This window comes from Cryptomeria japonica, chromosome 3, assembly GCF_030272615.1.
Source record: "Cryptomeria japonica chromosome 3, Sugi_1.0, whole genome shotgun sequence".
NCBI lineage: Eukaryota > Viridiplantae > Streptophyta > Pinopsida > Cupressales > Cupressaceae > Cryptomeria > Cryptomeria japonica.
In genome coordinates, this window is record NC_081407.1 from 232,107,446 (window position 1) to 232,125,267 (window position 17,822).

The 17,822-nt window shown below is 36.3% G+C and overlaps 1 protein-coding gene across 7 annotated transcripts in view; it reads right to left on the reverse strand.

Moving 5' to 3' along the window:
* Positions 1–17,822, reverse strand: part of LOC131048765 (uncharacterized) — an 84,525-nt gene that overhangs the window by 57,387 nt on the left and 9,316 nt on the right. For 5 of the 7 annotated variants that reach the window (XM_057982838.2, XM_057982837.2, XM_057982836.2 and 2 more), the window contains 3 exons: positions 14,291–14,447; positions 14,102–14,193; positions 12,908–12,979 (listed from right to left, as the gene is read on the reverse strand). In XM_057982838.2, the coding sequence (XP_057838821.2) occupies positions 12,908–12,979; positions 14,102–14,193; positions 14,291–14,431 (305 nt within the window). In that variant the 5' untranslated portion in view covers positions 14,432–14,447. Of the gene's footprint in view, positions 1–12,907; positions 12,985–14,101; positions 14,194–14,290; positions 14,448–17,822 lie in introns of those variants that run through there. The other 2 variants (XM_057982839.2, XM_057982840.2) reach the window with 2 other exon arrangements.

The following is a 17,822-nucleotide window of genomic DNA, read 5'->3' on the forward strand; positions in this document are numbered from 1 at the left end:
ATTAGCCTATTATTTTGACCCTTGTAGGCTAATGAGTGTGGACAGAGGGTCTTCTGAGGCAAAGGCTTGGTTAATGGAGGTTCTTGTCTTCTCCATAATTCAGTATGTTCCAGTTTGGTCTTCGTTTGGCTCAGATTAGACTTCGTTTGGGCTCAGTTTCATCTACTTACTATTTATAGTAAGTCAGGAGACGATCAAGAAGGACCCTTTCTATTTTTAACAAGAGCATCTGGTCATATGGTGATTAGCAGTGTTGACTCCCATTTCAAATGGTGTGGCTAAATAATAAGTATTTTGGGAGTTATTAATATTTTAGTGGCCAAATTAATATTAAATCATTAAATGGTTTATTATAAAGTTATAATTTAACTTTAATATTTCACTTAAAGTTGAGGGTCAAATCATCATCGAAAGGGGGGGATTATTACAATTAATTATGGGGTCCAATATTAATGAGAAATTAAAATGATTTCCTAAGTTTAAATGTAATACTGTAAGAACCCTGCTGGTTCATGGTATTATTTTTGTTTGGGTTTTTGATGTTTTGTAATTTTTTTGTGTTTTTGATACAAAAAGCAATGCATATAATAACAATGTAAACTTCTGAAATTGAAACTAAATCGATCACATAAGAATAAGGGCAGGAATCATTATTAATTTTCTTATTTATAAATTTTCATAATATCATCATTCACATGCATACCCGATTTTATGATCAGTTTTCTTCTCTTCAAACTCCTGGCAAAAAGCAATAACTAAATGCTCAAAATCTCCAAGAATCAATAGAATTTATTTGTGCCCTTGATATTGATGCCTTTCCCAATGCTGGTTGTACCCTTCCTTGGTGAGTTCAAAATTTATTGCAGCTTCCTTCATGGAAATCGAACCCTCTTCATGTGGCAGCCCTTTGCTGAAACCCTTACTGTTATTTGCTGCTGTATATGCTGACAAAATGCTAGTAATCATTGATTTTTAAATATTTCCAATCACTACAATGATATGATCACCAAATCTGATAAATAACCTTGTGAACAGTCCTTCAATCAGCACAAACTTGACTCCTGGATGAAGCCAACTGTAGAGCAACTTCAGATGAATATTTCACACCCTTAGATTGCTGTTACAATGAAGTAGCTACGCACTCCAATGCCAAAAGCTCTGAAAACCTGCAGAAACCCTTGGTCTCTCCAAATCCCAATGCTCTCCAAAATCACGTTGAAAGAAATCCAATAACATAATGAGTTCAATTTCTTTTGCAAAGCCTTATATTCCCTCACAAAGTTCAATTTCCTGCAAAAAGCATTTTTAAATAACATTTAAAATGTTATTACATTTAAACTTAGGAAATCATTTTAATTTCTCATTAATATTGGACCCCATAACTAATTGTAATAATGGCCCCCTTTCGATGATGACTTGACCCTCAACTTTAAGTGAAATTATAAAGTTAAAATATAACTTTATAATAAGCCATTTAATGATTTAATATTAATTTGGCCACTAAAATATTAATAACTCCCAAAATACTTATTATTTAGCCATACCGTCTGAAATGGGAGTCAACACTTCTAATCACCATATGACCAGATGCTCTTGCTAAAAATAGAAAGGGTCCTTCTCGATCGTCTCCCAACTTACTATAAATAGTAAGCAGATGAAACTGAGCCCAAACGAAGTCCAATCTAAGCCAAACGAAGACCAAACTGGAACATACTGAATTCTGGAGAAGACAAGAACCTCCATTAACCAAGCCTCTACCTCAGAAGACCCTTTGTCCACACTCATTAGCCTACGAGGGTCAAAATAATAGGCTAATCATTCTGAAAACTAATGCTCACAAAAAATGGGGACATTACATGGGTGGCAATGTCAATACCAAGTGGCAGCCCCTTATTATCTCAAGCACCACCCTATTTTATATGCTTACCAATAAAACCAAAAACTTGACACCTAATTAACAATTATGAGCTAGCAACAACAAAATTTGATGGTCTTCTCTTAAAGTAGCTGCAACTCCTCCAACCGCCTAATGGGGAGGCTGAAATGTACACTACTAGATATAGGCCTGTTAATTAATAATTAATCTTATATTAGATAGAAATTGGTTTATAAGACATGAAAGGGGTTGCACGGGTCCACTGTCTACCAAGCCCAAGGAATGGTTGCTTCTAACCTCCTTGCTTCTTCTTTGAAGGGTGAAGAGGCACAATAGCATCATCTAGGAATAGCTAGGTATCAGGTTATCAATATAACTCCCAAATGTGAGTCCAAAGAGCATGAGGACACTCAAAATCAACAATAGACTCCAAAATGTCATCATCTACATGCATAACAATGACTATGAACACAAGATCCCTATTACATTTCCGAGAAATATTTTGATGAGGGTGCTTGGGAGGGAACAAGATTGTACAAATATGGCAATAAATGAAGACCTATAAGATGGGTAGTGATGCCATCACTCCAAGTATCACAATTCTTGAAACAAAACTCAAAGATACAACTATTACAAGAACACAAAACCTCAAAATATGATGTGCAATTGAATAATGAAGCCCCCCCACAAGTTGTACCTCTCCAAGTATCAAGATTTCCAATTTATCAAACAAATGCCAAAAAATGCAAAAACTCAATAGATAGTACCTAGGGCTAAATTTGGAAAAAGTGCACAGACAAAATGATAGAGCTCCTCAATACCTTTCCCAAAGTTGCAAGAATGATAGAAATCAAAGATTATGGCAAAAAATTATGAGCTGGCGAGTCCAAATAGAAAGGTTGACTTCAAGCTACAATAGGTGTTGACAAACAGCGAAATCAGGTGGATCCACCTGCACCACTATAGAGTTGGTAGAACTAGCTTTCCAACAATATATGGATTGCGAAATTCTAACTTCGTATGCCCAAGATATGCCTATATGCAGCCCAATAAAAATGATGGGGCCAAATTGAGCCCTAGGCAGATTAACCTTTGGTCACAAACGTGACCACCTACAAACAAAGGGCAAAAAGAAAAATAGCACATGGGGCTAAAAAGCAAGCGAAAAAATCTGATTGGTTGATGATGGTAGCAGGATCCACTGATTGGGCAAGTGATCCATGTGGAGGGGGCCAAATAGGCCTAGTGAATTGGCATCAGGCCCACTATAGTTGCTTGGACCGTCGGTGTTTGGAAAAGGTGCTGGTGGACATGGAGAATAGAACTTGACAGTATAACTACAACGAAACCAACATACATGTATTGTCAAGCGAAGGTACACTCTGCCATGTCACTACAAAGTACTCCTAAAATAAAGTGCTCCATTGGTGATGAGATAGGCACTTGGACAAAATCCATAGCACTACCAAAAAACTTTGAGCACATCGCCACAAAATAATTACAGCCTAATGCAAAGCGAAAGAGTCGACACACGATAAGAATACTCGAAACCACCAAACGTCAATGCCTCGAACCCAATAAAAGCACTCTTGGCCTGAAATATAGTATACGGTCCAAGTATGACCTCAGCCTTCGCAAATATGATATGGTTAAGAAGAAATACGACTCAGCCCCAAATAAAATTTCACTCCACACAATGTAAATAACTTCAATAAAATTGCCTTGATCACAATATATGATGCCCAGCCCGTAAGCAAAGTATGAGTTGACTGCCAATAAAAATGCTGCTAAAAACAAATAAACAAGGTTTCACCGCCTGGTTCGCTCCACCAACAGTTACGGCTACTGAGAATGAAAGGAAGCATGCAATCAAAAAACCAGTCACCCCAATTTAATATCAACCAATATCTACCAACCAATGAAAGAGGAGCTCGGGCTCCAAAGCAAAAAACAAACCGACCAAAATAAAGTCTGCTCCAAAACAGAGGTCAACCTGGCAAAGTAAAGAACCCGATTGCAAGATGAAAAGACAACAGACTAGCAAGATGGGTATGAAGAGGCCCAGATCAGGCTGACAAAGGCCTGGGGTTAAAACGTGGGCCAGAGAGAGCTAATGGAAGGGTTGGCGAACACAAAACCACAGACAAAGCTGTCCAAACAAGAATGACATTGCAACCAAGAAGATTGCATCCCCAAAAAGACATACGCCCAGCCAATAAAAATCACAGCCAAGCAAAGATGAAATTGACCACTACACCTTCACCAAATATAAACGGCTCGAGCCAATATATAAACCGCAATGAATGATAGCCTCGAACATGATGATATACACTCCAAGGACAATGACGGCCTGAAGATAGGCGAAATTTAAATTTGATAAAATTTAAAAACATCGAAAAAAACTTAAATCATACCTCCTGCAAAGACATACTAGTGCAACAGTGAGCTTCAAACAGACTAATATGTGCTCGAATAGAGCCAAAAAAAAATTTGCCAAATAAGCCCAGATAGGGGGAATGTTGGAGAGGATTTTTTTAACCTCTTATCCGTATGGATCGTACCTGAGAATGAAAAAACCTTTGTGGCCTTCAAAATGTAATATGCTGCCCGTTGTTCTTTTTAGATTGAAATACTATATTATTATTTTTGTGTGTGGTCTTTCAAACTAGACAGAAGGTGCAGAGGGGTTTGTTGTTTTTTTTGTCTTTTGATGATTCAGCTGAGTACAATAATAAATAACAGCAAATATTGAATTCTGAAGCTAAAAATTCCAGATCTAAACACTGATCAAAATACTGAATATTCCAATGGTGTAACAGCAACCCAGTTCATAATAAACCCTTACAAATCCAAATCAAACATACCCAGAATGGGTGGCTGGCTAGAAACTACTGTAGTCATAAAATAAAACCTCCAATTCTTCAGATTTGGATGCCACACCTTCACTTATGAGTGCTAAATACTAGTGAATTCATTGAAGGTTGCCTGCAGCCCTATCACCCAATTTGGTCTGTTAAAACCCTTCCAAAACCTGCATAATCAGCCTCCGCAAATCTGCAACAGCCATGTAAGATGATTCGATTATTTGTTCTGATGGATCCACCTGTTGCCTATAGGATAGTAGTCACGGATCTCCCAGACTGTATCTTCCAACAGCATAGAAGATGTCATTAATGAGGGGTTTCATCCTCATTAACCAGAAGATTGCCTCCAAAAGAAGCTGCAGCCAAATATCCAAAAGACAATAACTTGAATGAATTGATTCTAATCTTTCATTGACCTCAAATAGGCGTCCTTTTTTTGCCCTAATTCCCATGCACCTTTTGGAGGCAAAATACTTTTATTTTTTATTAATGTTTTGAAACCCTTATAACTCCCTCTTGGGCACCCACTAAGCCCTTTTATTTTTTAATTTAATAAATCCCCTTAAGACTACCTAGGCGTCCCATTTTTAACAATATGAGGGCAAGACCCTCAATAAACATAATTTATAATAATTACATGAACAAAATATATTTAATTTTCACTTAAGATTTTATGTTATTTGACTTTATAATATAAAATTATGCCCAAGCCCAATAGACGCCTTCAGAGTTCCTTATTCACTTACCCATTAGCCTATGGGAACTCAACTAACTAGGCTATTGGTTTTGTTGATGTGTTTTTTAGGCACATGCGAACACAAAATAAAATACCATAAGTATCTTATCCTCTCTTGAACAAAATCTCTTGGATGCTGAAGATTTGCTTAAGGATCATTCGAGACGACTCCAAGGTTCATGAATGTAGGGTCCCTACGTGTGGATAAGCTCATTGGTTTGATGTGATTATGCTGGAATCACAAGGGGACTTACATTCGAATGCCTGAATGCTCGATTTGCTGGAACTTAGGTCCTATCTACTTGATTGGAAGATAAAAAAGAGCAAAAGAGGTAGGGTTTGAGAGAATCTATTCTAAGACCTAGAATGTAAGAAGATCGATGAATGACTAGGTGGAATCCTACCAAGTGTGATGAACCCTTGCTGGTTCAACTCTTCAACTACTGTAATTTGTAGATCTTCTTTGTAATTTTTAATTATTAAGATGGTCTTTCAGAAATAGACAGAAGTTGCAGAAGAGGGTTTCTTTAATTTGCAACCATATTGAAATAATACATGAATTTAATCAACTAAAACAATGAATTAGAGAATTCAGAAGCATACCCGTAGGTCCTTAGGCAATTTATTGAAAAAGAAAGAATAAATCAGCAACTTACAAAGTTTTGATTTTTATTCTGAAACAATTCAGATCTGCTCTTATTTAATACTAAGACACCCAAACAGTGGAAGATGGTGCCAATAAATGAGCAAGCTGTATGTTTGGGAAAGAAGCCTCCAAACCACAGAAGAATTAACAACAAAACAGTAAATAGGGAAACCTCCAACAAATCTGCCTTGTAAGAAGCCAAATCTGCCCCAATTCAATTCAATTTGACTTCTAAATGAAGCCAACCAAGCTGCAACAATTCGATTGATCTTTCACAATCTCAAAGCTACTGAATTCTGAAGAATGCACGCTCTCCAAAACAAGTCCAAACCCTAGCCGCCATAGCCAAGTGATCAGAAGAAAATGTCAAATGCTCAATATCAAAGAATGAGGTTAAATTTCCATCTTGGCTGCCTAAATACCCAAAAGGTGCGATTTTTGGCAATTAGGGATTTAAAAATTATAACTTGCTTTTAGGGTTTCCAACTTAACCCTAAAAGCAACGCCTAGCTTAGGAGATAATAAATTTTCACTTAAATAAATTTAAGTGATGCACTTTATGATTTTATATTAATATTTCATTAAAATATTAATTGCCTGTGGAACCACTTAAAAATTCATCTCTCTCATTATTGCTCAGAAACTAAATTTGTCAGAAGCTAGGGCCACAGTTCACCATGCCAATGAAAATAGGACCATGTCTATTTTTAGCAATTTTTCCCTAAAAATAGGAAATCCTCATAAAGTGTCAGAAACTGATGAAACGAAGACCAGAACTAAACTCAACACTGAACTAGAACAAATAGACAGACCACTCGTCAAGATACTGCATTACTGACCCCTTTATCCATACCCTGTTAGCCTACAAGGGTCCAAAAATAGGCTAACTCCTCAAACCCAAGTCCCTGACTAGGATGGGGACATTACACCAAGCTAGGTCTCACCATCAACTTGAACAATTCGACACAAGCTCAGTGCAATCTTCTAAGGACATTTCAAAGATGTTCAAACCAATACTGCCAAACATTGATCATCATTCAAGTTAATGCATAAACGACGAGTGTAGGACAATTCGAGGTTAAGCTCATGTTATTCCAATTGACCACACAAGGCATGCTCACAATCAGTAAGAGGCTAGTGGTATGGACTAGGCGGATTCCACATAAATACATTCAACAACTTCTTCCATTCAATCTAATCAACATGAAAATAAATTGAGAAGTAGAACCATGAGGCTTGTTGAAATAACAAATTTCACCATAACTTCAATGAAAAGAGTATCTCATTTACAAGTCATACCAAAAATTCTTCCTTCTCTTAATCCACTCTAATTGCTATTCTATTCACTTTTCACTACTCTATTCGCTATTAGCTAACTATCCACTATTAACCAACTATTCACTAATAGCTATTAGCCTTTACAAATGAAAAGTCTGAGCTTTTATAGAGAGCTCATTTACAATGAATGGCCAGGATTGAATCTCCATCAATGGCCAAGATTTTACAATGAAAACCCTAATTAGGGTTTGTTACAACAAACTTTTCCTTAGCCAATGAGAAAATTACATTCACAAAGTGTGGACCAATAGATATCAAGGGTAGGTGCCTTGGAGTTTGTGCCATTACTGGCGAGTCAGGTACGTTGCATCTAGACATGTTGATGTGGACTTCATTGACTAGAGGAATGATGACTGGGACGCCATCTGGGATGCCACTTCAACTCATACCTTTGAGAATCGAGATTCCTCTTTAGGTATTTTGTGCTTGTAAATGAAGCCTTCCCTTTGCATGCTAATGTAGATCTTGCTCTTGCATTAGCAAATGTTTCTTGTGTAGTCATCTATTTGTGCTCGTTCATGAAATCTCCTTGAGGATATCTATCTTGCAACTTGATCTTGATATTGGCATTCTTTCCTTGAGGTCTTTTATCCAATCTTCCTCCAACTTGATCCTTTTGATTTCTTTCCTTGTTTCCTACAAAACAAACAAATGGACATCAAATTCCCATGATATATCAAAGTACATGCAATTTGATCGAATTGGAAGGTACTATACATATCTTCAAGGAATTTCGCTCTAGACCCTACTATAAGGTACATAACTCAAAATTTGCTCTCAAACCTTTGGAAGGTACATGCATAATGAAATTCGCTCTAGAAGGTCAGCAAGGGACATGTTCTTTGCTTGATGTAGTGACCTCGCTCTATGTCCTTGCTAGGAACAAGACCTAAATGACCAATTCGCTCACTGTCCTTCCCAAGGACAGGACCTAAATGAAACTTATTGGCCTTTGCAAGGTAAGTTCTCTTCAAGTCGCTTCATGTCTTTTGGGAGGACAAAGTCATAACAAGTGTTTTGCTCCATGTCCTTTCTAAGGACAAGCCTTATATGATTTTTCGCTCTTTGCCCTTGGTAAGGACAAGACTTAAAGTGAGGTTCGCTCAACATCCTTGGCAAGGACAGGACATATTTAATAGTTCGCTCTCTGTCCTCTCTAAGGACAAGCTCAAAAATGATCAAGTTCGCTCTATGATCGGCCTAAGGATAGGCCCTATAATGCATAGTTTGCTCCAGGATCAATGTAAGGACATGAATCAAGTTTGTGGATTCGCTCTATGACCTTCGGAGGGACGAGTTTAAGAGATGATTTTCGCTCAAAGACCTTGCTAAGGACAAAAATCAAATCGCTCTTGGACCCTAAAACTCAATTGATCAATTTCACTCAAGGCATGATTAAGGTTTTTGCTCTTTGTCCTTGATGAGGACTAGGACTCATAATAAAATTCGCTCTTGGACCAAGGTAAGGACATGAATCAAGTGGTGGATCCGCTCCAAGACCATAGTAAGGACAAGACATATCACACATTTCGCTCTGTGTCCTTCCTAAGGACAAGACCTAAAACAAATACTTCGCTCATCGACCTTCCCAAAGACAAGCTCAAATCGCTCTATGACCAGCCCAAGGACAAGATGACATTTCGCTCTATGACCAGCCCAAGGACAAGCTTCAAATGAGGAACTCACTCTATGTCCTTCGAGAGGACAAGCTTCAAAACATAGTTCGCTCAAGGTCCTTGATGAGGATAGGATCAATCCTTCATGAGGACAAGATCAAGATAAGCAAAATTCGTTCTATGACCCCTCTAGGGACAGGACCTAAATGACAAGATTTGGCAGCTTGCCTTATGACCTTTACAAAGACATGACTTGAAACTTGCTACTTCATCAATTTGAAAGCAACATCAATTCAGCCCTCTAAGAACACCTCTATAAGAAATTCGCTCTAGGACCTTCGAAAGGACGGGACCTAAAATAAAACTTCGCTCTATCTCCTATCCAAGGACAGGCCCTAAAATGCAATTTTTGCTATGTGACCAGCCTAAGGACAAGCTCAAAAACGAAATTTGCTCTTGACCCTTGCAAGGTACGAGAGCGAAAATGATAAATTCGTTGTATGACCAGCCTAAGGACAAGATTCACAAGGTAGTTCGCTCTGTGTCCTTCGTCAAGATTTATATATGGAATATAACATTTAAGTATAAGTTTTCTCTTTCTTATACTTCAAGTTATATTCCATATATATTGTCAGGATGTTTGAGAATGGTTTCGGACCTCCAGGAGTTATAATGCAAAATCTAGTTTTTTAGAAGATCCCTCAAATTTCCAGACTTATTCAAATTTTAGGGCATTTCAGGAACAGGATGACATTCCAGACTTTTAAAGGCGAGTTCGCTCTGACCTTGCTGTAAGGGACGAGACCTAGGAAGACACTATGCATTCAACTAAGGTTTGATTTAGCAACTTGAAGCCTGACCTGATAGTACACAAAAACCCTAGGAATGATCTAAATAACCCCTAATCACTCAATTGACTTGACCTCCTGGCCATTTGAGGAGATCCACCTGACTTGATGACCTTTGAGAAACTCAATCCCTTCAATGCAAAGGCTAAGACACTAAAACGACTAACAACAAAAGAGCTAACCCTAGAAAGCAAAAAGTGGGGGTCCCCATTTGCAATGGGGCGATGTGTGAATACCTCACAACAGGTTCCCCTGTCAACTGGTTAGGAAGGGGGCATTACAAGAACTAAAGTTGTCAAAAATCGATGATTTGACAAACGTTCTTAGGGTTTGCAAGCCTTTTGGATGCAATGGCGAGGTCAGATTGGACTCAAAGCGCACCAAACGATCAACTACCTCCTAAAGCCGATAGGGAGCCGATAGCTAGCTCACTTCAAACCTTGAAAAACCTGCAATTAATCTCTATCCAAAAGCTCAATTCCCCGATATGGGAAGGGGTTTACAAAGGCCATAGTTTTGATACCTTGTTAAAATAATCAATAACACATAAAGAAGTTGTGCACACTTCAAAGGATCAACCAAGAAACATACCTTCCACAAGAGAATGTTGCAACATGAGCTTACATGAACATGAGATTGAATTACTCAATGAGATATGGAAATGATTCAATTGATATGATACAATGTACAAATGGGCCTTGCTTATATAGGCAAGGTAATGAGGTCGGATTACAACTACCCTTGATACAAACATTAAATGCATGATACATAATGATAAATGCCTAAAGCAAGTATTAAATAATGAGACATGACTCGTATCTTCTAGAATGCCATCTAGGATAACTAACATGATCCTATGAACATTATTAAATGACAAGTTACATAAAGCAACTTTATGACAACTAACTTAAATGCAAGCTAGGTCCTAAGTAAACTTAACATATGAATAGGTTCTCACTATGAACTAGTTAGGATATAACCACATTCACACCAACAAAGAAAGCTGTAAGGAACTCCTATTAACAAAACAAAAGCACCTAAGCTTAAATTTTGGAGGCAGTAATTCAACATTACTAATTCTAGATAACCATTAATATCTTCACCTACAGCTTATTAGCCAAAACTCTACTTTCTTTTAATCTGTTATCTCATATGCAAAGAGCAAGTTTGGATTAAGGCTTGGCACATGCTACTAAGCATTAATCTTACCATTCTCAACAATGTTATTGGCACTAAAAACAAATAGTACAAGATTATCCCCATTATAATTTTTCTCACCACAATTTTTATCATGATCTAGAAGGAAATTAATGATGCATCTCTTACTCCCTCCAAATGAGTAGCACCAAATGCCTAGTCATATCATGTTTAGTAGAATGCTTCTTTCCTTCTTGCTTGAGGGGTGCTGACACTTATTGTCTACTTTGGGACCGTGATGAGGTCACTATTGCAGCTATTACTACCCTCAATGACATGAGATTTTAATTTGAAACCCATTAAAAGAAACCCACAACCAATTTGAGTAGACCATCATCCCCATAATATATCAAGACAAAAATTGCTCCACAAGATATTGTGTTGTCCCCGATCATTTGAGTGGGCCATTTATCATTTTGAATGCAGATTAAATATTTGTAATAAGAGTTGGCACATGATGAACAACATACAACTCGCTGTTCTTAATGACAATGTTTCTAGTATCAACACCTAACAATATAACCATCCACAACATAAATCTTCTCATCACAACTTTTTAAATGACCTTGGGGGAATAGTAATGATAAATCTCTAGTCATGATGAGCAGGCACCAAAAACCATAATCAATTCATATTTATGAGTGTGCAAAGCAATAGATGTCACATTAAATGCATTACCCTTATAATCATTCTCCAATTAAAACTGGTAGTGTTGCTACTGTTGATGTTGTGAATCTTTTATTCATTTTGCTTGGTAAATTCATCACACATCTTGAAGCATATATATTCAAGATGCCATGGCTTGCCACAAGAACCAAAATGATATTTTGTAACTTCATTCAGCTTCTTATTACCCTTCTGAGCTTTAAAGATTATTATTTTGTTGGGAACTATCTTGAGGCCTCTACTGTAACTACATACCACCCTTGGCGACATAAGCAGTAAATTCAAAACCTTTAGAAGATGCCTCCAACTAGTTATGTGGCCCTTTGTCCTTGTGATATATCCAGAATCTCAATAGGTCCAGAATACTTTTTGCTACATCTGCATATCTTAGTCTTGCTGTGCCTTATTTATGAGCTCCACACTGCTTAGCTTCCTTACAATAATACAAACGTAGCCCTCCTTACCAATCTTTCCTCCCATTATATAACATGTATGTCAATCTAAAAATCCAGGGCGATACTAAATGCACTAGAGATCAGCTTATTTGTTCTCTAAAGCATACATTTTTAAAATTTAGATATATGTCTCGGGCTTGATCGTTTGGTCTTGAAAGTTCTACAACACAAACATGATATTCTACAATTAAACAGTTACTAGAATCCCATTCCTATAGAAGGCCTAGGATTTGGAAACTTTTTTACCTATTAAATATTAATAAGTCATTGAGTTTGCTTAAGAATGGATTTGCCTAGAAACGAATAGGTACTTAGCTATAAATGAAGAATTGAAGATATCTTCTAGAGAGATCATATAGAGAATATTGCAGCCAAAATTTACATACTGCTATAGAGCAATTGGAATTCCATATATATCATGCGGGCAATAACTTCTAAATTGATTGAGAACATGTACAGAGAGGTGAAGGAATCTGGGCATATACAATCTTTATAAAAGATACCTAATTTACATAGTTGACATGATGGCAAGCATCAGATCAAAATAATGTAAAATGAGTAAACTCTGAAATTTCTAAAAAGTAAAAATAACAACAAAAAACTTATATCCCATTCATAGTCCTGCTAAAACAACAGAGTCGAAGCTTTTAAGTAGTATATCTCACCTTGTAATTGCCATAGAGTAAGCCATGCGAAGAACCTCCTCAGACAGGGCACACTCTGCTAGAAGGTCATTCCTAAAGCATCACAAATAATAAAAAGATAAGTTCCCTCCAATAATGAATCAATCTAGAATGAAGGTGTAACTAAGTAGCATGAAGAAAAGAACAAACATCTTTTAATTACATGATTGACAGAATTTCTTAAGACCATAAGATGATTTATGAATAGTAATCAATTTCAAAAACCTGTTTTTTCTTTTATATGATAAAATTGTAATTAAAAAAGGAAAAGATCTCCAAAATAAACTATTTCTCTCAGTACTGCTTATCAGCTGGCACTGCTGCATTTTCTTTCTCAAAAGTTTGATTGCCAAGAATCAATTTAAGTGAATACAAAATTACATGGAACTGAGAAAAATATGGCAGGAAAGCTTGTAAGAGTCCCACTGTGAAATCACAATTATGCCCAATTCCAATGACCAAGCTATTCACAACATGATCTTTGTACGATTGAGCAATAATATAAAGTAATTAAGCTTTCCTTTCATTATGACAAATGCGAGGAAGATAGGCAAGCTTGATAAGCAAGAAATATAAGCTCCTCTAAAACAAGTGTATAGCATTTTCCTAACATTCAACTCACTCACTGCCCAATGACAACTAAGATTATTGAAGGTCTTTCCATCCAAAGCCAATAAGTGCAATTTGGATTTGGTCTGTAAGAATGATTCTGTTGTCATTAGAATCTTATATATTAGAAAGCTTTAACTCCACAACCTGAGGGAAGATCATGGTTCGTTACTTCTAAAAAATAACAAACATTTCAGAAGGCATGAATGTCATTTATGAGCAATATTGCATCCCCTTGTATGTTACAGTCTGGTCAGAAATATTCTTAGATGAGCATCTATAGTTAGAAGATGTGAAAACAAAAAAATAAAAAAAGCTATAATTTTGATGAAGATAAATGCTATGTCAAAGTCATGAAAAGTTCATAAAAGCAAGCTTAACATTTGTCTTCCAATTTCAACCTGCGCTTTTTGGGGAAAACCCAGTGAATCAATATGAAAATTGCAGCCTGGTTTTTTCCTCAATCTGAAATATTATTTACTATAGAAAAGATTTGCAGTTTTAAGATGCACTAGACAGTATAAGACTATCTTATACATATAGTCAACATAAAGAAAAAGAACATACCTAAAATAAGTATCCCTCTGTTGAATATCCTTGATTGCTGCTGTAATTTCCACAGACACGGGGAGGCAACCTCTGCTTTGCCATGCTATTATCTTAACATCAATAAACCATTAGTTGTAAGTTGGTAACAATATGATCAAGCTAAGGACAAGTTCCTATACTAAAGTCATGTGTAAAAATAGCTCTTACCCTGTTTAACCCCATGGAAATGGATTCTGAGGAAGAAGAGAATATAGCTTCACGCACAAAATTCCATTCCTCCCAGCTCAACCAAGGCACCAACCGGTAACCCAATAAGCTAAAATGGTCTTTGCAATCATTAAGCTCCATTTCTATTCTTTAACACCTGTACAAGATAGAGTAAAGAACCATAGACTATTATATCATTCTTTTATTGGAATATATTCCCGGGATCTACACAAAACAAAAACAAAAAAAGAATTGGTATAACAAGACAAATTATATGTTGACTTCGCATGCAACATCAAGTAAAACTAAGACCTTCACAAAACATTAAAATTAGACATGAAATAGAGATTTTTAATAAAATCATATTTATTGACAGAAAATATTTAAAATTATCATATACTTTAATGCTTACAGAGACAATGTAATGTCCCCTTTTGGAATTTGTTGTCATTTAGTCCTGACAATAATTCCAACTAATATGAAAGTTGTAATACATTAATATATATAATTTTATCATGTGCAGAGACATTTCATTATAATGTTTAATTTAAAATTCTAAGAATAGCTCACAGGGTAAAACTTATCTTGATGACTTCCTCTGACTTGTAAATAGATTTTGTTGATCATAAGTCTTCCATCAAACTGATTACTATCTCTCTGCAAATCTGCTATAAAACTTCTTATAAATCTTCAATATTCTTATTTATCCACCTACTCACGTTCCCTTCATATATTATATCTTCCATGTATCTTTCCATAGCAAAGTTGTGATATCTCAATAATCAATAGTTGTGTCTTTTGCTTATGAACTGAGATTGTATTTGTTGATTTCTTATTTAACAAAATACAACTGCTGCCTTATGAATGCACCTTTAAAAAACAAATGTATCTCATAGACAAAACACATTTAACTATAATTTCTTAGCCATGGATCGCACCCTTCCTTTTATTGGCTTGAATTGATAGAACTTTAATTGAGTTGTACATAAAACAGATAGCTGCATTCCTATTTTCCTTACCGCTGCCATAAACTTGTTACCTTGTTGAATAATTATTATTTCTGATGAAATCACTGCCTGCTTATCTAGCCCTTGCTGTCTTCGTATTTAAATTAGTCACAGCTTATTTCATAGACAATGATCGCTGTCTTTTCTCTTTAGTAAAAGCCCTCATTTTGCTGCATATTTAATCATTGTTTTACATGTATTGGAGGTCACATTAGTTCCCATCCTTGATCCAAATCTTTTATCTTTCTTCCTTCCTTTGATGTAATATGCTAATCCCGAAAGAAGTCAGTTCTTACAATCTAATGTAGATTCTAATACACAATAAGGCTGATAGACATATATGCCGAACGTACTATGAGGGTTGTACTTCAGCTATTTGAAATCGATATAAGCTATAACTTTTGATTTCTCACAAGTAAGATTGCTGTGCCTGGAAGATGTCTTTATAATCATGCAACGGAGGAAAGGGAAGCTATGCTTTGATTGACACTGTATCTGATTTTAATCTTCAAATTCCTGCGATGATGTGGACACCATTTTTCATTTGTTTGTTCCTTCTTAACACATGTCGATGGTTATGTTAAAATTGTGGAATTACCACCCTCGTTTGACTGCCTGAGCAACTTGTTATGAATCAATAGAACAGTCATCCAATTCGATGCCTCTAACATATTATGTTCTGATCAATATACTTGGTTGTGCGAAGGCTTTTGTGAGTGCTGCTGTATGAAACCCGCAGATAAAATCCTCTCCTTTGCTGGAAAATATATGTCCCATATATGCTTTGGCAAGTTGAAGGGTTACACCCCCTGAGACGTTAAGATATAAATCTTTTCCTTGATCGTATCCTTTCATCATTTCCGTAACTAATGGTTATATATGCTTAATTATTAGTTATCTTCCTTGTTCAGTCACCGTTAGTTATTATCCCAGTCACACTCTTCAATACTAACCAATATTGTCGATTTAATGTTGTAGCATCTGTTACAATGTCATCTAGTTTGACATTTGTGGCTTACTATAAGATTAGCCATCTTCCTTGGTACAAACAGTTGTTTTTCTTTTAATGCATGTATTAATAATTAATGGTTGCAAAGGCAGACAAATCTGACATGCATCAGATCTGGTCTGCCAATAATAATGTGTTTGCTAATGGTTTAATAGATAAGATGTAGCCAAGAGGAATTACCTTCAGGTATGATAAGTCTTCACTGTCATGCCAATAAGGTATATATTAATTAAATCTTCTTTATTATTATTATTAAGATTTTATTTAGTTCATTCTATTCATTTATTGGGTTATATATATATATATATATATATATATATATACTTTTATATTTTAATTGTATTATTATTTATTATTAAATTCTATTTTAAAGTGGCATTATCATGTTTCGATTGTTTTAGATGGGGACATCACAGAAAAACTTAGTAATTATTATAGTGAATAGATAACCATCTGAGTTTTAAGATCAACATATAATCAACATTGGCCAAGAGATTTCAAAGTGAGCATGTATTGGCCATTATACAATACAACAATTAATGTTCTAATGGTCTACTAATCTTATTTCAAATGGTAGGATCCCAAGGGCACTGAACTCTTAAGATGTCAACACTCAAATTGCAAATATTTAAACCTGTCTACATTGACAAATTAATTTTTCCGTTTATTTATTCTTATTCAGAGTTTACTATCCAACTTTGTTTTTGATTAGGGGAAAAACAGGTTTTGAGGGGACCCAAAACCCCATATAACAGGTTTTGGAGGGACCCGAAACCCAATAGATTTTACCGGGATCTAGAACCCAACAAAGTAGGCTGCTAAAAGAAATAAACTATGAAAAACCACAGCCAAAATCCAGTAAAGATGACTAAAACCAGCAACAACCAACATAGTCACGCCACACCCAACAAAGCTACAGCTCCAAACTATAGCACGAAACAGTAATAATCGAGGGTATACCAAGCACCCTCAGCCAACTATCAGGGTTTTGAAAGGTACCCCTAACCTTCAATAACAACACCAGATTACATCGGATATTCATACAATTTGAATCTGGCCAGAAGGGGTTTTGAAAGGCTCCCTCAACCTTCAAACTGGGTTTTAAAATGGAACCCAAAACCAGCAACCAGGGTTTTTCCAGGCACCCTCAACCTTAAATGATGAGCTCAGAACTCCAAACACGGGATTTTCCCCAAACCAAAGACAGCAGAAATAAAGACTATGCCCTTTAAAACTATTAGCAACCGTCCTACCTATAGGATAAACCAGGAACCCACAACTAGAAGAAGGGGGAACAAAGACCCCAAAAACCTGAAGGAAGGAGGCCAAACCAAGAAACAACAAAAAGGAACCAGTCCAGGAGACAAGCTGGGAGTCTGGAAAAAAGAACTTCCAGCCCCACCCAAGGAGACTCCCAAGAGAGAAGAAACCGGCAACCATAGCCAGCAGCAAGAGGAGTACCAAAAGTTGAAAATCCCCAACATTCCATCTCTCCACCTCAATAGGAAAGAGCTCC